Consider the following 23487-nt stretch of genomic DNA (forward strand, 5'->3'; position numbering starts at 1 on the left):
TTCTGAATGACTGGGAGGAACAAACACTCTCATCAAAGGAGGGAAAAACTCTCTCCTCATGCCCTCAGTCTTGGGGGGTGGGGGGGATGTTGGACGAGGGGTTGTCCACAAACTTCTAGCCACTCAGTCTTCCATCAGCTTATCTTTGGCCAAGGCTTGTGTGTCAGTGTTTTTTTGGAGAGCCTCAGGCTGTAATTGAAGAGTCCAGGCGTAATGTTTGTCAGCAGCTGAGTCTACATCACACCCTTATCAGCCAACATAACGAGACAACTCCGAGTCCAACGGTCATTCACACGGAGATAGAGAAGTGTCCTTCTGACACAGGCTGGAGGGCTGAAATACTCTGGATCTGCTGCATGGTAAGGTGCCTTTAAGGTGGAAATGGTTCACTACAATGGCAGCTGACATATTTACTTTAATACTCATTTTATTCAGCTCCAGTTTAGTATTTTACATATAGTTCCTGTTCTTGTTTTCAAGTTTGAGGTGGTATTTATTCAGCTGCATTTCTGCCTTGCTTTTGTTCACAGGGTTTACTTTGAAGCTGTGGCTTTTTATGTTAGAGTCTCTTTATTTTTACTAGATATTTATGCATTTCATAAGATTTAGTTTGTTGTTCTTACACTTCCTTGTGTCATTGTTTTCACTGAACTAAAAAACATCTGCTTTTGTGGTGAAAAATTTAGTCCGTATTCAAGTTAATCTGTCATCTACACACACACTTCTGTGTCTCTTCATGATACAAATAATGTGTGGCCACAAGCTGAGCTCCTGGAATGTGATCCTAGATTTTCTGTAACGCAGTAACACAATAACATGAGACGGGTTTACCATGACTTTCTAAGGTGTGTGAATTACCTCATTATCTCAGTCCCACACCTTACTAAGTCATCACAACTTTATTATTTTATTCCCATGTCTCACTAATTATGGCCACCTTGTAGTGGCCACATGGTTTCACTAAAAATGGGATGGGCGTTTGACAATGCACCAAACCGTGCTGCACTTGATCGTCATTTGATGTCTGTGACAGTGAGATGCTGTAGTTAGGGTTTGGCAGACAGAACAATGCAGTTTAGGTTGCCATGTTTACAGTCAGTCACCATGCTGTCTGAGATATACACACAGTGCTAGTCAGGCGGAGATGTGGAGCAGCTTGATTTTATTTAAGTTTTTAATAGAATATTAAAATAGAATAACTACAACAATAAAAACTGTTAAGGCACAGCTACAGGAATTATGAGCTTTGATATTAAATTCTGGGGCCGCAAGAAACAGATGCAAAACATAAAGGTACAGTGCATGATTTACTGTTTTATAATAATAATAATTTTATTTGATGTATTAATTAAATGTGATTATCAGTGTTGGAGAAGAAAAATTAATATAATCATATTTAAAATTATAATTATACCAATTTTATTTTAAATCTGTTCCCTGGTTCCTGTGACTATTTTTTTATATAATACCACAGTCATTCATTCATTCATTCATTCATTATCTGTAAGCGCTTATCCAGTTCAGGGTCACGGTGGGTCCAGAGCCTACCTGGAATCATTGGGCGCAAGGCGGGAATACACCCTGGAGGAGGGGGCCAGTCCTTCACAGGGCAACACACACACACACACACATTCACACCTATGGACACTTTTGAGTCGCCAATCCCCCTACCAACGTGTGTTTTTGGACTGTGGGAGGAAACCCACGCAGACACAGAGAGAACACACCACACTCCTCACAGACAGTCACCCGGAGGAAACCCACGCAGACACAGAGAGAACACACCACACTCCTCACAGACAGTCACCCGGAGGAAACCCACGCAGACACAGGGAGAACACACCACACTCCTCACAGACAGTCACCCGGAGGAAACCCACGCAGACACAGGGAGAACACACCACACTCCTCACAGACAGTCACCCGGAGGAAACCCACGCAGACACAGGGAGAACACACCACACTCCTCACAGACAGTCACCCGGAGGAAACCCACGCAGACACAGGGAGAACATACCACACTCCTCACAGACAGTCACCAGGAGCAGGAATCGAACCTACAACCTCCAGGCCCCTGGAGCTGTGTGACTGCGACACTAACCTGCTGCCACTATATAGATATCAGCTTCTACCACTGCACTTGAGTCTAATGTCGTCATTGTCAACTCTGTGTGTCAGCCCCAGGTGTTTAAAGCCCCCTAGTGTTGTTTTAACTGGTCTAATAGACCTCCAATACCGTTGGAATGATTTGGGATTCACAACTTATTTTAACATCTGAATGCCATCAAATCCTCCCAGCAATGTTCCAGCCTTCCCAGAAGACAATGATGGACATTATATGATGCATCTTAAATTCTGTAATAATGAAATAGACTTTTCTTAACAGAAACGTTCAGAAAACTGTGGTCATTACCGAGAAATGGAGGTTTCAGTGGATAACGTGGAGTACAACCCAGGCAAAGAGACGGTATGTAACCTGTGATCCACATTCAACAGCCCCTACAACAAACTGTCAGCCATAACATTACAATGACGTCCTTGTTTATACACTTACTGTTCATTTTATCAGTCCCATTGACCAGACTGTAGTCCACCTGTAATCATCAGGACCTCTACAGTGACAATGACGTAGTGGTGGTGTGTTAGTGTGTGTTGTGCTGGTATGAGTGGATCAGACACAGCAGTGCTGCTGGAGTTTTGTACAACTTCTAAGTGCCCCCAGTTGCTCAGTGGAGCTGGTAAAATGGACAATGAGTGAAGGGACAAGGCGGCCATTTTGTTTTACTTCATTCCTTTCAACGTTTACTCCCTCTGTTGATTTCAGATGTGGTGGGGAACTCTCGGCACTGTACGTCCATTCCAACCCTTTGCTCCAGATCAGGATGCTCGTCTGATATATGATGCACTGGATGGCAAATGTACTGTCATACATTAGCTAAACGTCTATATGCTTGTGGACAAGCGCTCTTCCAACATTTTTTCAGAAATCTAGGGCATGATTAGAGAATTTGATGAACTAAGAGTGACTAATTGTTTACAAATGTTTTACAGTAGATCTGGGAACATATTGCTGTGAAGTTTCCATAGCATTCAGCCTCAAGAACATTATAGGGTCTATAGACTTTGGTTAAGTCTTAATTTAAAGGGCCCATGCCCTACATTTTCCTTCGGTTTATCAGTGAGATCCACTAATGTGATTGGCTTAATATAGTGTACCAAAACTTGTTCTAATTCAGTCTTACATCCTCATTCCCCAACTCCTCTTTATTGCTTAGGATTAAACAGGCCTACAGTGTCTTTAACCTAGAGCTATGCTAATGTATCTCTTCTGATTGGCTGCCTTTTACCATGCATTTGTTAAAAAGCCGTACAGGCAAAGACACTCCTCATAGATTCAGCTTGAATGAGTGTGGGTTTGTTGTTGTAAGTTGAAGAGGCGAATATTAAAGCTTGTGACATCACAAAAACAACAGGTTCATAACGGGCTGTATTACACTGTGTTGACTCTATGGACTGGGGTGTGATGTTCTGTAGCTTCAATTGTGCTGTTATTCTAAATGAAGTTACAGTTAGTGCATTCAGCTTTTTTAAAGTGTATCCATTGTATCAAGACCTTTGATTTTAGGCGTGTGTGTGTGTATGTGTGTGTGTGTTTGTGTGTTCTTAGCTGTTGATGTGATGACCCTGGTCAGGATCCTCACTAACCGGACTAATGCCCAAAGACAGAGTATTGCTGTGCCTTACAACAACCTCGCCCAGAAGGTAAAGTCTTTTTGCTCAGTGTATAAATTAATAATTTATTTATTATAGAATGCATGACGCCCTCCATCTCTCTCTCTCTCTATCTCTCCCTCAGGATCTGAGTGCAGTTCTGAAGAAAGCTCTTTCTGGTTCCTTCCAGGAGCTGCTCCTGGCACTGATGATGACCCCAGTTCAGTTTGACGCCCACCGCCTTCGACAGTCAATGGAGGTGAGGCGAGGACCTGCAGGCATTTTATATTTTTTATGCCCTGTATCTGATAATATATTGATTTCAAAACCAATGGGGGGAAAAACAGATTCTGTGTTGATTTTGAATGACATGGACGCTGGTAATCCAACATTTCTTGGATTGAATGTTAACAGTAGGGAGTCCTTCTTTACATCGGTCACAATTTCTTCTGGAAAGACTGTAAACTGAATGCAGGAACATTGCTGTGAATGTTTGATTGTATGTTGGATGACCAACTCATTGCGCACTGAACAAGTTGTAGTAGTAGTAGTAATCTCTATTACTGCTAGTGTCACAAATAAATTAGGAATAGAGTAGAATTAAAATGAATATAATAACTTTTGTGTGTGTGTGTGTGTGTGTGTGTGTGTGTGTGTGTGTGTGTGTGTGTGTGTGTGTGTGTGGTGACCACGCAGGGTCTTGGCACTGATGAAGATACTCTTCTGGAGGTGTTGTGCACCAGATCACCCACACAGCTTAGAGACATCACAGTAGCATATAAAGAAGGTGAGCCGATACAATAAAAACTACCAGAAAACTCCATTGTCATCATAGCTCTTTAACCCTTTACATGGACAAACATAATGTGAATGCAGTTATTATATGTTATTGTAAGTGAAATACATACAAAACACATAAATAACAAACACAGCACATGAATCCTTTTTGCCACTCACTGTATTTTTGACCCTCAGCATATGGACGTTACTTGGAGAACGATCTGATCAGTGAGACCAGTAAAGACTTCACCAAGCTGGTGCTGGCCATACTCAAGGTAAAGTGTGAGTGCTCAGTAGTTTTGGGGAAGGTGGGGTGGAGGGTGAGTGGAAAGCGATGCCCTGATGGCTTGGTGTGTAACTGTGTCTATGTCTGATTTTGACCATGTACATTGTGTTATGCAGAAATCAATAAAGATTCATTAATAAGTAGATGTGGAGCAGCAGGTGGTGTCGCAGTCACAGCTGCAGGGACCTGGAGGTTGTGGGTTCGATTCCTGCTCCAGGTGACTGTCTGTGAGGAGTGTGGTGTGTTCTCTCTGTGTCTGCGTGGGTTTCCTCCGGGTGACTATCTGTGAGGAGTGTGGTGTATTCTCCCTGTGTCTGCGTGGGTTTCCTCTGGGTGACTGTTTGTGAGGAGTGTGGTGTGTTCTCTCTGTGTCTGCGCGGGTTTCCTCCGGGTGACTGTCTGTGAGGAGTGTGGTGTATTCTCCCTGTGTCTGCGTGGGTTTCCTCTGGGTGACTGTCTGTGAGGAGTGTGGTGTGTTCTCTCTGTGTCTGCGCGGGTTTCCTCCGGGTGACTGTCTGTGAGGAGTGTGGTGTGTTCTCCCTGTGTCTGCGTGGGTTTCCTCCGGGTGACTGTCTGTGAGGAGTGTGGTGTGTTCTCCCTGTGTATGCGTGGGTTTCCTCCGGTTGACTGTCTGTGAGGAGTGTGGTGTGTTCTCCCTGTGTCTGCGTGGGTTTCCTCCGGGTGACTGTCTGTGAGGAGTGTGGTGTGTTCTCCCTGTGTCTGCGTGGGTTTCCTCCGGGTGACTGTCTGTGAGGAGTGTGGTGTGTTCTCCCTGTTTCTGCGTGGGTTTCCTCCGGGTGACTGTCTGTGAGGAGTGTGGTGTGTTCTCCCTGTGTCTGTGTGGGTTTCCTCCGGGTGACTGTCTGTGAGAAGTGTGGTGTGTTCTCCCAGTGTGTGCATGGGTTTCCTCCGAGTGACTGTCTGTGAGGAGTGTGGTGTGTTCTCCCTGTGTCTCCGTGGGTTTCCTCTGGGTGCTCCGGTTTCCTCCCACAGTCCAAAAACACACGTTGGTAGGTGGATTGATGATGTGTAAGCGTGTGAATGAATGTGTGTGTGTGTGTGTTGCCCTGTGAAGGACTGGCGCCCCCTCCAGGGTGTATTCTTACCTTGCGCCCAATGATTCCAGGTAGGCTCTGGACCCAACGCGACCTTGAACTGGATACTGGTCATACTTGTCCAAGAAATATCAACCAAAAACCATATTCTATGCTTGTCTAACAACTTAATCAGATATTTGTCCAGCTGGATGTCCAGTGTTCCACCACACTGACCATCTAAAGTCCAGTTTAGACCAACTAAAGCTGGTCATAGCTGAAGAGCAGTATTGCCAATAAGACATTCTTCATGAATGCAGGTCATAGAGGGTTGTCTGCTGGATGCTAAGGATTAAGCTGTTGGTAAGGAATGTGGAGATGTTGTAACTCTGATTCTTCTCTGTCATATCAACAGAAAGAGGAGCTGAACACACCCGGAGAGATCGATTACCAGCTCATTGATCAAGACGTCCAAGTGATTGTCTCTCACTCTCTCTCTTTCTTGTGCATCATACACTTTAATCAGGTTCTTCCACAAAGTCATACACTAAACTTCATTGAAATGTTTGTGCACAGAGTCTTAAAGATGCCATCAGTGGAAAGAAACCTGACTCTGCGCCCTGGATTCAAGTTCTGACCTCTCGCAATTCTGACCATCTCAACCGAGGTAAAGTATTCTAATGTGCTGCTTACTTGAGATCAAGAGTCAAACTGATTGATAGCCAGTGCAGTCCTCCAGGACACAAGGTGTCAGTATAATGGCTGTTTCATAACATTAAGGAATACCACTGGGGAAAGTTTTATCACACTTATTACTCCCTTATCCCCTTATAATATGTACCCAATGTAACCCTCTGTTGTGATTCTAGTGATTTGCAGGTTAGAGGACGTGAAAGGGGAGCCTATTGATAAAATAATCCAAGCCAACTTCTCAGGTGATATCCGGCTTGGCCTGCGAACTCTAGGTGAGAAAACTATTTGGGTCTTTATACTACACTGACTGGATTTAAGACAGTTGTAAGATCAGAATATGAATTATTACTCATTGGGCGCAAGGCGGGAATACACCCTGGAGGGGGCGCCAGTCCTTCACATGGCAACACACACACTCACACATTCACACCTACGGACACTTTTGAGTCGCCAATCCACCTACCAACGTGTGTATTTGGACTGTGGGAGGAAACCGGAGCACTAGGAGGAAACCCACGCAGACACAGAGAGAACACACCACACTCCTCACAGACAGTCACCCGGAGGAAACCCACACAGACACAGGGAGAACACACCACACTCCTCAGAGACAGTCACCCGGAGGAAACCCACGCAGACACAGGGAGAACACACCACACTCCTCAGAGACAGTCACCCGGAGGAAACCCACGCAGACACAGAGAGAACACACCACACTCCTCACAGACAGTCACCCGGAGGAAACCCACACAGACACAGGGAGAACACACCACACTCCTCAGAGACAGTCACCCGGAGGAAACCCACGCAGACACAGGGAGAACACACCACACTCCTCACAGACAGTCACCCGGAGGAAACCCACGCAGACACAGGGAGAACACACCACACTCCTCACAGACAGTCACCCGGAGCAGGAATCGAACCCACAACCTCCAGGTCCCTGGAGCTGTGTGACTGCACCACTACCAGCTGCGTCACCACCCATGAATTATTACTCTCTATTTTTATTAGGTACATCCCCTTGCAGCCAAACTGACAACTCATTTTTCAGAAACAATATTATCTACAGCCAAGCAGCAAGCTGCAATGCCCTAATTCATAACACATTTGTGTGTGTTTTCTATCCTCTCACTGTTTACAGTTCGTTCAATCCAAAACACACCACTGTACCTGGCCCAGCGCTTACAGGCCTGCCTCAAGGTAAAGTGTATGAATCACCAGCCTTTATCCCTATCGCTCAACGACTGAATGACATTCACACTGTGATTGTTTAGAAAAACGCAGTTGTCCGAGGCATCATCGTGGGCCGAAGTGAAGAGGACCTCCTGTGGGTTAGGGTCCAGTTTCTCAGACTCACCAACAATTCACTCTACTCCACCATACAGGTCAGAATGTCAGCCAGTCTGAGTTTGATTCTCATCAACCTAGGTGTACATTTAGAAAAAGAACTGTCGCAATTTCCATAATAGTACTTTTAAGTGCCTAACATATGCTTAAAGCTATGCTGCAAGTTGGAATATGTAAAATAACCATAATTATTATTATGACAAATGATCACTACATGCTTTTTTACATACAGAAAGAGTTTAAAGGGGACCTGCAACTGGCTTTGCTGGGCTTGTGCCGATCGGAGGACTGAGAAAGACAGCAAGAACAATTTTAAATGAGTTTTGGAATGATCACTTCAGTTTCTACTGTAAATTCCACCATATTTATGACAAACTTGATCAAGTGTTTACGCTGTATATGGCAAAATGTTTGTGGACACCTGTTTGACTGTACTGTACTGTCTCCTCAAGGATATGAATGGCAGTTTGTCTCCTTTTTGCTGCAGCAAGTGTTTTTACTCAACTGGAAAGGAGTTACACTATATATGGGACTCTTTAGCATAAAGAGCATTAGTTATGTCATATTATTTAATAAAAAAAAAGACCCACAAAACAAAAAGTTGTGTGTGAGACCCTTTTTAAAACAAAATAAAATTCTCACATAATCCAAAGCAACCAGATGCACTTTCCTCATTCCTATCTACTGATTCAGCATTTTCCTCCTCATTCAGTACTTCCTAAGGAAGACCCTCTATTAGTCTTCCTTAACTTCCATCCTTTTCCTGTGTCCTGTCTCCATTGTGTTAAGTGTTGTATTTACAAATATATCCAGTCGCACACTTGGATGGAGGTCCAGAAAGTCTTTTTTTATATATTAAGAAGAGTCCTAAGCATTGTTGTACTGAGAGTTAAAATGCTAACATATCTGACCCGTTAGCTTTATGATACAAAAAAGTGCAGGCTGATAAGCACTGCTGTTTATAACCACCACTTTTTGTTTTACTTTGTTTCACTTGAAGAATCTGGAAATGGACCCCACAAGACATTTCAGACATTTCGAGGAATCCACCGCCCTCTACTGGCCGCAGCTCACAAATGCACATGGCTGAGCCAGAATCACTTGCAGTTTAACAGATTTCCTTTTTTCCCCCTAATGTCTGCACAATTTAATCATTAAAATGTTACAGATTCATTCACAGAGGTCTGATATCAGGCACCAATAAGAACAGAGCTTTTTTTATGGGGGCATTCACTAAACTCTGGGTATCAATATAAAATATTAATGCTGTAGCATCATGCTTTGCAGTACTGTGGATTCTATGATATCGATCCTCCATCCTACAGCACAGGTTCAGCGAGGCATTTTTATCTGTTCCTAAATTTGAAGAAAGGTGTCAATGAAAAGCGATTCTCATAGAAATTATCAAAAGTTTTTTTTTCCCTTCAGGGAATTGAAAAGCTAGTTGCTAGAGCTAACAAATATATACAAGTTCAGGGTGAGTACAAAAAACGTTTAAAAAACAGTAATGAATGTAATTACTCAGCTTTGAAACATCCGAATATATTATGACATCATAATACACCAGTGGGTGTGCGAAAATATTTGAACACCAACAAAAATAAAACCGCCTCTGTGATTTCCCTCTGGGATCGAAAAGTATTTCTGATAATAACATTTATTACCGATATAATTTACAGATTAACAAATTATTATGATCGTTTTGTGCGTATGACAATACACAATTTGAGTGGAATGTAGATATAAAATGCAGTGCTGAAAACCTGAGGTTAATTAAGGCGATAAATTAAGGTTAGCAAATAACTAAAATATTGACGTCATAAACCGTGGGAAGGGTTTAGTAAGCATGGAAATGACTTATTTTAATATCTTTCTAACGTATTTTTAAATCATTTTCACGCATAAAATATCTCATTCCCATTCCTTAACATGAGGTAATATCCCACTGCTTTATTTTTAAATGAGTGTGTGTCATCAGCAGGGCTCCGTATACTAATATTAACAAGTACAAATATTTTCTTGTATTAATTCTGAGAGACTTTTAATGATGCTGGCTGGAGAAATGGCGCCATTTCCCTTGAACAGGGCGGGGTAGAGCGGAACTGACTTAATTTGAGAGAGAGAAAGGGCGAGAGCACTCCAGTCCCGGTCAGTCATTCTCCGTTTGTCTGTTCGGTGACTGTCTCTGGTCTTTGGGCGTGTGGGACGGCTGAATAAAGGCCTTCGCTTCTCAAATAAGAAGAAAGAAGGGCAGAGAATACCGTATTTACTGGAAACAACCTGCGCCTTCGCTTCAGAGCTTCCCCAAGAAAAAAAAAAGCGTCGTTTGCTCTCAGCGGTGAAGAGAACCGGCCACAAAGCTCGTCCTGGTGTGCGGTTAACGTTAGTCGACTTGAGAAGTTTATCTCTGAGGACAAAACCAAGCGCCGTTAAGTAACTTCTACTTGAGGTGCCTAGCTAGCGGACTGCAGCACGTATTTTCTATTTTATTCCAGACTTTAACAGCGCGCTCCTGTGAGCAGAGATTTGGCTCTGATTCCGGAGCTAAGTTAGTGAAGCTAGTTTGGACTCGTTTAAACGGGCGTCTCTGCTCAGAAAGAAAAGCACCACTTAACGTCACTTCATTCCCCCTCACTGAATCCCAGGCCGTTGAGAAGTGTTAACGCTAAACGTTTTTGATTAAAAATGGCTGGAGTGAACAGTGTAGAAGCAGTGAAGCGCAAAATTAAAGTTTTGCAGCAACAGGCGGACGAAGCCGAGGAGAGAGCCGAGGTCCTGCAGAGACAGGTCGAAGAGGAGAAAAGAGCCCGGGAACAGGTAAATGACATAAATGCCACGCAAACAGGGTTAGGGCTAGTTTTTCCACCTTATTTGTCTTTCATGCTTCACTTATGTGGAAATAAGCCCTGTACTAATCAGCTTTTTTTGCGTTGAATCTCATTAAAAAAAAAAAAAAAACAGCCCGAAACACTCCTTGCAACTTCACATTAAGGGGGCGGGGCTAACGGTCGAATGCGGCTACGTGAAAAGGGGGTTTCATGACTATAGTATCTAACATTATTACGTCTACTGATTACTGCTGCTACTAGAACCGTTACTGTTTTGTGCTGCTGTTTGTACAACGATTTCTACCACGGGTACTTTACAACTATCGTTACTGCTACTAGAACTGAATACTAAAATAGTATACTATTGTTGCTGCTTCTACTATTAGTGCTGCTGCTAGTATATTGTTAAAGCTATTGCTAGTAGTGCTCCTGTTTCTACTACTGCTACTTCTACACCAGCTAATAGACTTCTCCTACTGCTACTACCACCAACACTTGCACTACAACTGCCACAACCACTAATATATCTGGAAACACTTTTCATTTATAAAAAAAAACAAGGAAACAATTTAAAATGAATGCTTACTACTGTTACATTGTCTTCTCCTTATACTCCAGCCCACTTGAATTTGCAGGTTTTCCTGTGGCCTATTTTCAGGCTTTTATTTCAGCACATTACATAACTGTTGTTAATCATCAACTTGTGGAAAAAATACTGTCTTTTTCAGCTTGAGTTTTGGTTTCATATATGCAGTTTATGAAAAAAACCCAAAGAAAAGGGCTCTTGTAACAGTGTTCATGGGTAGAAATATATATTGTAGAGGAGTCACCTTGTAGGCCTGCCTCATCTCAATCCTGCCTGCTCTGTTTATACAGGCTCTGACTTAAGCTGTCTTAACCACTGGCATTGGCACCATAATACTGGGACACAAGTCTGCGAGGGCGGTATTTATGGTTTGAAGTCATCGGTGAAGCTGTTCGGGGACAGTAGAAGGCAAGGTTACCTTGAATGCTTAAAGAAAGAGAGAGCAGTTGGACTTTACTTTAAGTTTGGGTTTACTTTACCGACTGAAAACCATAAGCATTAATGTCCTTTTCTCATAATCAACTGAGAAATAACCAAAGTGAATATTGTTTTAGTGTAGGCTTTTAGATGCTAATTTGGTTATAAATTCATGATTCATGTGAGTCATTCACATGATGCTACTGATTTGGATATGTACATGTGTGATCTCACGGCAGAACTGTTTTCAACTGTTGCCTGAGAGTGTGACCTTGATGGACACTCAGACTTCACCATCTGGCCTTAGTTGAAAGTCTCATTCTAGGGTGAAGATATGCAGTCCTCGTGGAGTAATGATCACCTGCAGCAGGAAGTGTGCTTGCCAACTCTGAGCCATCTTTTGAGTTAACGCCAGAAAGGAAATGATGCTAAACTATAATGTGGTTTAGTTTTGAAAATTTACCTCAGAGTGCCAACCTGACATATTTGTTTGTTGTAAGTCAGTGCGTTCAGATCCTGATGCATTCAATACCTTGGTGGAAAGCTCATTTAATCAGTAGCAGAATAACTAGTTCTACATGTTGCATGTTGTTCATTTGTTAGAACACGGACTTGATTTTCATATCTCCATGGTGATTTTGTATGAATCAAGTGGGGTCGAGTTACATTGGCGAGAGGTCTGTCCTCCTCACATTCTGTCATACGGTCCCATGCCATTACCATGGCAGCAGCGTTTCGCTTTCCTGCTTGCGAGGCTTCTCTCAGACGGGCCCAGTGGGCTACACTGCCTCTTTTGTTTTTCATATTTAGTACTTTGCGTATTGTTTAACGCTGGGTTGCATATTTTGACCTACTTATGCACATACCAGTGCCTCCCATCTGCTTGAGGTTTTTTGGCAGCAGTCCCCCAAATAATTCCCATCCATCTGGCTTCCATTTTCCTTCCCTTTAAACTCTGTCCTCTTGTTCTCAAGGTTTGTGTCCCTGCACTTCTCCAAGCATGTTGGGAGACAAATTTGAAACAGTTATACTTTCACACCACTCCCTTTCTCTCCCTTTTGCAAAGCAATGAGTTAATTTATCCGTTCTCCACCTACGAATATAACCTTACATTGACCATTTCAGTTCCACGTCATGAGAAATGGTCACATCTTAGTTTAAAAATGCCAAAATTGTTAGTGCCTTGTTAGGTATAAATACAATTTTAATTTGTCTGAAAGGTAACCCAAGTCAGATCTTAATATCTTAGTCCATATAGTGACTCTAAATCCACGATATATTACATTGTTTGAGTTGAATTTTGTAGAGTTTCAGAAGAGATTCAAGAACTATTGTTTCAGCAGATAGTTTTTAAAATAAATGTATAGACAATGTTTAAAACTAATATTTAAGGATTGATATTTATTATAGACCAATGTTTTGGTCGCTATGTTATTTATTTTACTGTATATATGTGTAACTCTATAGGTAAAATATAACCTCGCCACAACATTAATTCCAATATATGCGTGTCCTCCTCATTACTGCCTCCTTGGTTGTCAAAGTGCACAAAATGTAATTACGATCTGAGTATGTATAGGTAGCATGGTTCTGTCCAGGCTGGTGCTTTGTCACCCATTAGTATCAGTCAGGTTGCAAGAAGTCACTGGGAAGTCTGCCCAATCCAACTGCACCTCAGTCAAGCTTAGGGGATTCTCTGAGCTCGCAGCTTTAGATGGCTGCCTGTGGCATGTATGATTGATGATTTAGTACATTCTCATTCATATTCCCTCGTTCCCTCTTTCTCGTGCTCTCTCTCGTCCCTTTGGCCTCGTGTAGGCTGAGGCGGAGGTGGCCTCTCTGAACAGGCGTATCCAGCTGGTTGAGGAGGAGCTGGACCGAGCCCAGGAGAGACTGACCACAGCGCTGCAGAAACTGGAGGAGGCTGAGAAGGCTGCAGATGAGAGTGAGAGGTGTGTGTGTGTGTGGGTTGGATTTGACAAACCAGAGAATGATTTAGACCGTGTCGGTAAAGGCTTGAATCCAAATAGAAACATAATCCTTTGGCGGGTAGCTGCTCGTAGGACTACTCTTAAACATGGAGTATAAAATGTACGACCCACTACGTAGTTATGTAATATTAAATCCTGTGGGACACATCTCGTGGTCTTTTCAGAATACTCAGTCCAGTTATTTCCCTCTTGCTGTGTGTGTTAGAGGTTATTAATGCTGAATATGTATGCATTTGGTCCAATGCAGCTATGTTTGCAATAAAAGTTTTAGGACAAAGCCTGTTGTTCAGAAAGGCTTAAAATAAATTAGTTTTGGAGAACCTGTTTGCTGATTGGCTGTATGTCTCAGGGGCATGAAGGTGATTGAGAACAGGGCTCTGAAGGATGAAGAGAAGATGGAGCTGCAGGAGGTCCAGCTGAAGGAGGCCAAGCACATTGCTGAGGAGGCTGACCGCAAGTATGAAGAGGTGAGGTCCCTCTCTCCTACGTACTGCCTTGAGCCAAATCATCTCCCCCACTCCTTCTTTTATAAGTGTGTGTCTGTCTGTTTGCAGGTGGCTCGAAAGCTTGTCATCATTGAGGGAGATCTGGAGCGCGCAGAAGAGAGAGCAGAACTCGCAGAAGCGTGAGTCAGTCTCTCAGTCATTACACACACCCCAGTAGTTTTCAATGGCCAACACCCTAGATCATACACAGCTGGACTCCCCCGCCCTTTTCAAATAGCCTACATACTATTGAATTTTACACTTCACTCACTTTGCTTTATCTTAAGGTGGCAACACAGTTCCTTTTTAGGCATAGTGCACTGAAGTATGCTGTGAGCCTTTAATTAACATCCACATCACCATCATTTAACTGCTTTTTAAATGGCCCTCACAGAGAGCACAGCCATCCTGTCTTGTGGTGCTTTTAGACTAGGGTTTTTTGCCCTAATTGCATGTTGTTTCTGGCACACATCAAAAGCAAACCCACCTTTATGTCCCTCTTTGTGTTTGTCATTGCTTCTGAGTCTTTGACTTTGAAGCTTTTAAGTTGCATCAATGCATCTCTAAATGACACTTGAAATGTCTTCTAAAAGTATTTTTACTTTAACTCTGCTCATATGTGTTTAAGTCCCTGTGAAAGGAGTCTTTGCAGACATCATAAAAGTGGGAATGCCGTATCATGACTAAGTTACCTATGCTTCCTCCTTTCCCCATCTCTGTGGCTGGTACGTGTTCATGCTCTGAAACCCATTTGCCCTTACCTGCATGCGCTTTGGGGGCCACATGACTGCCCCTGCCCCTTCCACCTCCCTCCCTCCACAAAACAGCAATAAACGCCGTTTGGAGGAGCTGCTGAGGAATTACGACCAATCACTGAAGAGTCTGCAGGCAGCTGAAGACAAGGTACTGGCCCAGTTCTGTTACCCAGTGGGTTCCTCTTACAGGCCCCAGGGCTGCATGTCTCACTGCCCCATTTTAAGGTGGCATCAGTACTTTACTGATTTGCATTGAACTGTGGTTTTGAGTAGAACTGAATGGTGCCGTTCTCTTCGATGGCATGGCCTAGAGGGACTATCAGGGACGTAGCTTAAAGTTTCAAGCAGGTGTTTGAAAAGCCCTCCACTCAACTTTCTTGGTTGGTCTCTCTATACTCGTTCTCCCACTTATCCCTCCTGCTCTCCCACATCGTCCTTCCCCCTGTGTTTTCTCTTCTGCCTCTCGGCTAAGTGAATGATCTGTGTGCTGTGCATGAGATTACCTGCACATCAATCTTCACAGACATACCTTTTAATGTGTTCATTGCATGAATTTTGCTTTTGCCCCATTCATTTATTAATTTTCATTTTAATTTGCCTACATCAATGCCCAAATAATTTCTTGTTGCATTTCTTAGTGATTTGTGTTTTTGTTCATACCAGATAAAATATTTTTCATTTCTGTTGAGTAATTATTGTTGATTCCACCCAGATCATGCACTAGCAGTCCAGTGGTTTTGTTTATGCCTTTTTTATTATTATTATTTTATTTAATTTCTTTTCTCTCTCAGATTTGTGTGTAAATTTGTCTCTTTTTGTTCCCCCTTCCCTGTACCCCCCCCCCTCACCTGTATGTGCCTCACTTATTCTCATAATCCTTTCACCCTTCCCCTTTTCACAATCTACTGACTCCTTATGGTGCCTCTTTCCCGACCCCATTTCTCTTTCCTGTGTCAAACACCTAAATGCGAAATTTAAAAACTGCAGCAAATGTGCGGAATTGGAGGAGGAGCTGAAAAATATCACCAATAACTTAAAGTCCTTGGAAGCCCTGTCGGAGAAGGTAGGAAGAAGGGAGGGAGGGAGGGGTTGGTACACTTATTCTGCATGCTTTTAACACATAGTGGGCTTAAGTATTGTGTTCTGTAAAATGTCTCAAGTGTTTGTAATGATCATAGCTTTAAGATTTCTTAATAATATTAGTTCTGCAGAGCTTATCATAAACTAGTTTTAGGGGCAAACTTTGCTTATCAGTGGGAAACAAACAACTGCGGGGTTTTATCAGAAAGCCACGACTGTCTGCTGTAGGCAGCTCTAGGCCCTTATGCTATGCACAATGTCTGAAAGTATATCCTTTAATCTCATTACCGTTCTTTAAGTACTGCTGACAATGTTTCTTGTCCTCCTGACTTTATTAATTTACAGAGCTGAATCAAGTTTGATTATTTCGAGCTATTGCACTATTTTGCCTTTGTCATTATAAAGTAGTTTCAGTATCCTTGTCGTGTACTTATTCCTTCATTGTCTCGCAGCGCAGGCATTGGCAATGTTTCCAGGCAAGTGTCTGAACACATTTTAAGAGGCAGATAAGTTGTCATAGAAACTGATAATGGTTTTTGTTTTTCACACCAAGCATAGGCTCAGTGGGAGGCAGTGTTACAAATGTGTTAAGCTTGTGTGGATGATTCAAAGAAAGTTCTTCAGTTGGGTGTTTCAATAGAATAGATGAGTGTAAAGGCAAGGCTTCATATTTGGCATTGTAATAATGTCTTAGATTGTCAGACAGCTTTTGCACCTCTTCCTATTGAAGCGTGCCTTTTTTTAAGCATGTGCTTGAACCTGTTTGATTCTGACCCAGTGCATTCTTTTGCATACTGTGCTTCTATACAGCTGAACTGGAACCAGCTGTACTTTTGAGCATGTGAGCCACAATACTTCCTGAATCAGCCATCTCAAAACACTTCATGATTTTGTGTTGCAGTGCTTTTGTAAGATTCAGTAACCCAGTTAGCGGTGTTTAGGGGCAGTACAAGTGGAAATGGCTGGAGAACAGCCTCTTGGGTGTCCTTGCTTTCTCCTGACTTAACCCTTGTGTCTGCTCAGATGAGGGTGTAGAAGTAAACGCTTATTTGAAAGGGAAAATGCCCAGCAGAGTCCTAGCCTGAGCAGATGTACTTGGGTCTTGCAGACTTTTCAGCTGTGGCCACTGACAGTAATGTGAAGCAGCCATGCGCATGCTTGCTGTGAGGGCAGCTCTTGGTTTTGTGTGGTATAGGTTCTAGGCATTTCTGAAGCTCGCAAGATTAAGCCTTCTCTGGCTGATTCAGCTCAGGCAGTGGACGTTTTTATACTCCAGCAAGCCTCCTGGGGCTCAAGGGAGCCCTTTTTTTTTTTTTTTTTTTTTTATAAAAATAACTTGGTTTCGTTTCCCTGACTTTGCTCTACAAATTTGCAGAGGAAAGCAGGACAGGAACCCTCTGTTAGATATTGAGCATGCATGCACCTGTGCTGAACTAAGTGCTTGTGTAACGTTATTAAAATGGTGGATAAGTGATCTGAAATTATAAAAGAATGATTCCGTTGCTCAGCAGTATCTGATGGAAGGTTTTTAGTTGTAAAACGCCTGGTTCTCTGATTGGCTGCCTTTGCTTTTTCCTTTCGTAGTACTCTCATAAAGAGGACAAGTATGAAGAGGAGATCAAGATCCTGACTGACAAGCTGAAGGAGGTGGGGCACAGTTCTTAAATGTACTAGTTTCAGCAAGCCTGCCATGTTGTTTGGGTGGTGTCATGTTGTAAACCATAGCTGTGATGTTTATATGAACAGTTTAATTACAAATTATTTCCTTGTACATGTTAAAATAAAAATATTTAAGGATAGGTTTTTATTATTATTATTCCTCTGGATATTTTGTAATGTTCAATATTTAAAATTTAGATTTTTTTTTTCTCCCTCTTTCATATTACTTTAACCCATAATACCTTTTTAATGTATTAATACCACAACTGTCACAGCTCCAGAACTATTGTTATTTACTTTGAAGGTGATAATTTAAAACCATAACTCTACAGGCTTATGCACGGTTGGTAAAAGATTCGTGTGGCCATTTTGTTCCTTCTGCAGGCTGAGACCCGTGCCGAGTTTGCTGAACGTACCGTGACCAAGCTTGAGAAGACCATAGATGATTTGGAAGGTAGGTTACACCTCACCTAGTCCTAACTCTGCTGGAGCTACGCCTTTTCTCACAGAACTCATGTTTATTGACTGTCCTGTGTACACCCACAGGTGAGCCCTGTAAGCAGAAGCTAACTTTAATGGGCATTACTGAGGAGTTGGACTGTGGCCTTAATACCTTGACCTCAATGTAAATACTTTGCGTGATGTGTGATTTGTGTGCAGTGGAGTGAGCTGCATGAATACCCTTCTCCATTTTGCTACAGACTGGTTTATTTAATCGACTCTGATTCACTCAGTATGGTATCTCTCACTGTGGTGTGAGCCCTGTTGTCATCTTGGTTTGAATTAAAACTGATTTAGAGTTGGCACTCCTAACCCAAATCCACTGGTTTGTGTTGTTAACACAGAGCAGTTCAGCTTGTATTTAGTTTTTTTTTTTTTTTTTTAAATGGTGTCCCTGGTGCCATTTCTAACAGACAAAACAAATGTTTCACACTGTCAGCATTTTTGCCTGGCTTTTAATTAGACACTCGCCCACTATTTCATTTGATTTATGAGGTTTAATATTCCCGTGATAATCTGAGGTACTTTTAGATGACCATATTAAATTTGTACACCACATGACCGACAAGTAAGAGTAGAAACAACTTGAAAAGGCGGTTCAAAATGAGTCCTAAGCCCAGAGATTCAGAAACCACAAAATACAACGAGAGTCTAAGTGGACAAATACATATCTGATGCGTCTAGATTAAGGGTTTTCCAGTTTGAATTGAACAAGCCACAGAATAAGCTAAGCTGCTAAAACATGCTATTTCTGCCTTGATTTTTTTTTTTTGCCCCCCCCCCCCCCCTGCAGTGGAAGTGAATGTCTCCAGCAACCTTGAATTTATCTACCACTTCTCTTTTCAGAGACACCACAGTCTAGGGGTCACCATGACAACAGCATAACATCAAACAACACGCCAAGGCCTGCGTGTCTCTCAGGTCTTAGACTTGATCTAGCATCAGCCCCTGTCCTTTTCAGTTAGAGAAGCACATATGAGTATAAAAGACTGGCTGATGTTTGAGTAGTTGTTCTGGGGGCTGTTATACACGTGAACCTACGTCTTATGTTTTAATATCATAAATTGGTTCTTGCCTGTAGACCTGTGAGCAGGGTAGAAACAGCAAAACTGTGCTTCAGCTGGAAAGGATGAAAATAGATTGTAGTAGGTGCCCACCTACACGTTCAGAACTCTTACGGTTGGGTTGCATTAGTCATGTGCTACTTTCCCTTCTGCTGTAGTTTAAGTGAGCTTTTAATGCTCTTGGAGCTCAGGATTTGTCAGTGAGTGTGTGTTTCTGATCACAGTGACCGAATTGGCAGTGTGGCATAAGGGATTTGCTGCATGACACTTTATGGTGTGCAGTGCAAACTGTGCTGAAAACTGAGGTTGCGATCGTTGCGCAACATTTTGCTTAGTTTTTGGAGAAAAAAATAAAAATCTGGGCCACGTTTCAAAAACATCCCAAGTCTGAAAGCTTTCTTTTGTAACAAGACTGTTCCGTTTTCCCCTTTTCTCTGAATTCCTTATTCCCTGAATTTCTGGCTGTCTTTCTCTTTCTTTCAGTCTTCATTCTCCCTCCATGTAATGCTTTGTCCTCTGTGTCTTCCCTCCCTCTTTCTGTGGCACAGAAATAGTTAGGATTCTGGGTCACTATCTTGTAATTGTCCCACTTGTCCGCTCCCCCCTTCTTGCATGCAATGCTCTGTTTTTATGCAGCATGTCCCCATCTAATGAAGGGAAAAGGAAGCTAGCTTTGACAATCTGTGTGTGATCACACTCTGGGCTGACTTTTTTCACCCACTGCCTTTTTAACTGACTCATGTTTTCTGAGCGTCTCATCCCCATGTGTCTAACTGCTGAGTCGTTATCAGCAGCCCCCACTACCAGCTGATACTTCTTGTGGGTCAAGCTAATATTAGTTCAGCTCAGTCGTATTTATTTGGCCCTGGTGAAGTTGTGGTAGCTTAAATTATTGATTCGTTAGTCTGAGTACTCTATAATTTCAGCTACAAATCCCCCAGTCAGTAAAGTTGTCCAGATGTAGAGTTTTGTCCAGATGTGGACAGGGTGGACTAAGATTCTTACAGCAGATGTCTGAGCCAAAAGCAGTTGTTTATGCTTTAATTGAGCTAGTATGGTATATTTAAGTTGAGGATGGTTTGCGCTAACATCAGTGTAATTGAATGCAACTTAAAACATAAGCTTTTTAAACAAAACCAGATTAAGAAACACAATCTGATACAAACAAACTTCCCGTAATATACTCTTTATTCCTGTTGTTTTGCTTGTTTAGACCATGGAATGTTATGCACTTCTCTACCCCACCCCACTTCACCACTCCCCAAAAACACAATACCTAAAGGTTATTTATTGCTTTTAATTCTATCTAATACACATTGAGTACTATCACAAGTTGGAGATCAGTTGTGCCAGATTGTGTGCTTCAAATATCTACATGACGAGGATGCTGATGGACACTGATGCTGTTTTAACAACCACCAAAGAACAGCCAATTTTTTTTTTTTACTCCAGACTGAATGCCTCAGATGACATCAGCTGTAGGCAATTACGTAAATAACTGGTGTAGAACAAGTTGGGTAAGCAGCCATGCCTGTGCTGTGCTTCAGTTCCTCGGTGGAAAAGAAAAATGGAAAAAGCCTTATATGGAATCTTGGGTGTGTCCTTAGAACTTACTATGTTTAATTTAATCTCTGCTGGCACTGTTATAACTAACTGTAAAAGATTTGGTTGTCTTCAGGTAATTTGGGATTACGTTTTAAATCATTTTTTACAGCTCAAATGCTGATTCTTGAGGCTTTCGGTATTGAGCCCACTCAACCGGAAAAATGGCTACCATGCCTTAGGCATTTGCAATGTATTTCTGCTCATGGAGGAAGGTCATGCAGAGTTTGTCTGACTGCTTTGTAGAGGTTTAACGAATATATGCATTGTCATATTTGGGTGACGTGTCAAGTCCATAGATGGTCAACTGAAACACAGTTTTTCTATGTTTTATACTATATTTACATCGATTAAAACAGTCTTGCTAGTTTGGTAATTTCTGAGCAGCTCCTGCACTGTGTTCCAGTGAACTGCTTCTTTGTATATCTTCAAGTCATGTTGTTTTCCCAGTGTTGTTGCTTATTGAATCAAAAAAACACATTTGTATTAAGTTTTAAGCAGCGAAAACTACTTAAGAATGCTGGTGTACTCCTCTGAATTCATTGACTGTAAAGGTAGAGGACGTTTGAGGTAATTTAACTTGCATTTTTGTGATTGTTTGTTTTCCCCAGTGGTATGAAAAACTCTTATCATAACGTTTGGAATGAGCATTTTGTATCTGATGATTTTAACATGTTCTCACACGTTATTGGTCAGGCATCATTCCTCACAACTTTTTTGCACTCTGAAGTGTTGGTAAAGGATTACTTCAATTATTCTTTTCTTTATGTCGAGGGCCACTCTCCAATCGTAAGAGCTGCTGTATGTAATCCTAGCCTACATTTGTATAAAGTACATTGTCTTTTTTGAATATTGTATTAAAATGGTGACCCCTTTCTGTTGTGTCTGTTTTTAGAGAGGCTTGCCACTGCCAAGGATGAGAATATCAAGATTCATGCCACGTTGGATGCCACTCTGCAAGATCTCAACAATTTCTGAAGTTCTCACCTCCAAACCACCCGTCTGTACCTCTTTCTACCCATTCCTCCCCCGAACACCCTCATCATTGCTGGGTGGCTCTGTCTTGGCTGAACGAGGGCAAGTTGCTTTTTGATATAGGTAGCACTTTGCTTCATTCCTTACTTCCTGGCCACAGCCCTCAGTATCTGAAAGCCCCTCCCTCCCCCAACTTTTGTCTTGCAACTAGCTTTTTGTGTAGGCTCTTCCCTTTTCTTTAAATAGGTCAGCACTTGCTGAAGCACCAATGTCTTAAGCTTTCTTCTATGTTGAAATACTCCTTAATTGATTTATTCCTGCAATTATGTGCAATTAAGTAATTGGGTAATGTGATGTATAACAGAATAGCTCTTGTCTCTGGTTGCCAGATTGCTGGGTTTCCTCAGTTCTATTAGTTTTCCGGTCCCACAGTGCAGCATTTAATACAATGAAAGGTCACGGTGCAAAGGTCAAATGTTCTGATCTCGCACTTGTATAACTGCTGAGCTCTTTCTCAGGCTCCATTTTGTTTTAAAACTGCATAAGCACTGTATCTCCATGGATTTAACTGTGCCAATTTAATGCCATACGGGACCATTATATTATTCTAGCCATACATTTTTGTTAACAGGGAAAGATCAGTTTCATTTGGAAGTGATTACTCCTCTTTCTTTTAAATTTGTTATTCCTGAATGAGCCTCAAAAAAAAACGTCTGGACCAACTCCTAACGGTTTTTCACGTAAACTTTCCATTTCTTTTTCCGAAGCAAATTTGTGGTTCAGGTGTAGAGCAACACTAGGGATCAAATTATCGTTTTAGCCAAAAGTGTCAAACGTGCAGTTGAACCTCGGCAGGAGCGTTTGTCCTTGTCAGGTGAAGGCTTCCCCGTCCTCTCTTCAAAGGGTTGTAGAGAGTGAAGGGGGCCTTTGTCACTTTCCACTGCCAAAATGGAGGTTAAAGGGTCAATAATGAGGGCAATAGGGATGAACCAACTTTAAAGGTATTATCAAAGCATCTCATCAGTGTAGTTTCTATTTTACTCTGGAACATAAAACTGAAACTAATAGTTGAATAAGAACATCAAAGCACCAAGAACCTTTTTAACTGGAATTGCAAAGTTAAAGATGTAAACATTTTGCTATCGACAGTGTTTCGTTGTAATAATGACACGATCAAAATTCTTTTTTTTAAATAAAGTACCATATGACTTATTAACCCTTGACTATTGTTTTGTTTGTAAATCTACTACATGGCCTTTAATTTGCAGCTGTGCAGTTATATGGAGAATGTCGTAAATGGACGCTACTTTAATCGCAGCAGAAAGTTGACTCTTGTTCTTTCATCTAGATGTCTGTAAATTATGGGAACCTCTACAATTATTGGGAATTTGTAGATTGTCAAATTACTTTAAATTTATATTAATTTGAGATGTGGTATTTCAATGTCAAAATCAAGAATTTTCTTTATTGGAATGGAATATGACCTGAGTAATGTGCTCTGATTCTGTTTTTCTGGGAAATTACTGTTTCATTAAAAAAAATGTTGGAAGAACTGGTGTCTAAATATATGGCCACTGCTGAAGTTCTTAAAAAACAGTAGTTTTGTTGTCAGTAAAAACCAGCATAAAATAGCACTGGCAAATGCTTTTAATGCACAACTCATCCACACTAGTTGGGAAGCATACCTCCT

The 23487-nt window shown here is 41.8% G+C and overlaps 2 protein-coding genes across 5 annotated transcripts; both read left to right on the forward strand.

Annotated features, from left to right (window-relative positions):
- Positions 1-288: 288 nt before the first annotated feature.
- On the forward strand, positions 289-8398 carry LOC136679484 (annexin A2-like). Of its 3 annotated transcripts, none has more exons than XM_066658018.1 (13): positions 289-359; positions 2387-2467; positions 2825-2918; positions 3668-3762; positions 3857-3970; positions 4408-4498; positions 4687-4766; positions 6227-6286; positions 6388-6478; positions 6681-6776; positions 7649-7707; positions 7782-7892; positions 8087-8398. In XM_066658018.1, the coding sequence occupies exons 1-13, from the start codon at positions 357-359 to the stop codon at positions 8144-8146; spliced, it is 1035 nt and encodes a 344-aa protein (XP_066514115.1). In that variant the 5' UTR covers positions 289-356; the 3' UTR covers positions 8147-8398. The 3 variants fall into 3 exon arrangements, with proteins under 3 accessions (XP_066514115.1, XP_066514114.1, XP_066514116.1); XM_066658017.1 differs by having other exon boundaries at positions 7792-7892; XM_066658019.1 differs by lacking the exon at positions 2825-2918 and having other exon boundaries at positions 305-359; positions 7792-7892.
- Positions 8399-9943: 1545 nt separating this feature from the next.
- On the forward strand, positions 9944-23053 carry LOC136679485 (tropomyosin alpha-4 chain-like). Of its 2 annotated transcripts, none has more exons than XM_066658022.1 (8): positions 9944-10671; positions 13504-13637; positions 14026-14143; positions 14231-14301; positions 15904-15979; positions 17581-17643; positions 18040-18109; positions 21718-23053. In XM_066658022.1, exons 1-8 carry the CDS (start codon positions 10540-10542, stop codon positions 21798-21800), a joined length of 747 nt encoding a protein of 248 aa, XP_066514119.1. In that variant the 5' UTR covers positions 9944-10539; the 3' UTR covers positions 21801-23053. The 2 variants fall into 2 exon arrangements, with proteins under 2 accessions (XP_066514119.1, XP_066514117.1); XM_066658020.1 differs by lacking the exon at positions 15904-15979 and adding an exon at positions 14989-15064 and having other exon boundaries at positions 9953-10671; positions 21718-23034.
- Positions 23054-23487: the final 434 nt, after the last annotated feature.

Source organism: Hoplias malabaricus, chromosome Y (assembly GCF_029633855.1).
Source record: "Hoplias malabaricus isolate fHopMal1 chromosome Y, fHopMal1.hap1, whole genome shotgun sequence".
NCBI classification, from domain to species: Eukaryota; Metazoa; Chordata; class Actinopteri; order Characiformes; family Erythrinidae; genus Hoplias; species Hoplias malabaricus.

Bases quoted from the DNA above. Each gene is read 5' to 3' on its own strand.
- LOC136679485 (XM_066658022.1), top strand. From the start codon at position 10,540: ATGGCTGGAGTGAACAGTGTAGAAGCAGTGAAGCGCAAAATTAAAGTT. The intron at 14,302-15,903 runs GTGAGTCAGTCT...TAAAAACTGCAG, and splicing joins AGAGCAGAACTCGCAGAAGC to CAAATGTGCGGAATTGGAGG. The intron at 15,980-17,580 runs GTAGGAAGAAGG...TTCCTTTCGTAG, and splicing joins TGGAAGCCCTGTCGGAGAAG to TACTCTCATAAAGAGGACAA.
- LOC136679484 (XM_066658017.1), top strand. The intron at 3,763-3,856 runs GTAAAGTCTTTT...TCTCTCCCTCAG, and splicing joins ACAACAACCTCGCCCAGAAG to GATCTGAGTGCAGTTCTGAA. The intron at 7,893-8,086 runs GTCAGAATGTCA...TTTTACATACAG, and splicing joins CACTCTACTCCACCATACAG to AAAGAGTTTAAAGGGGACCT.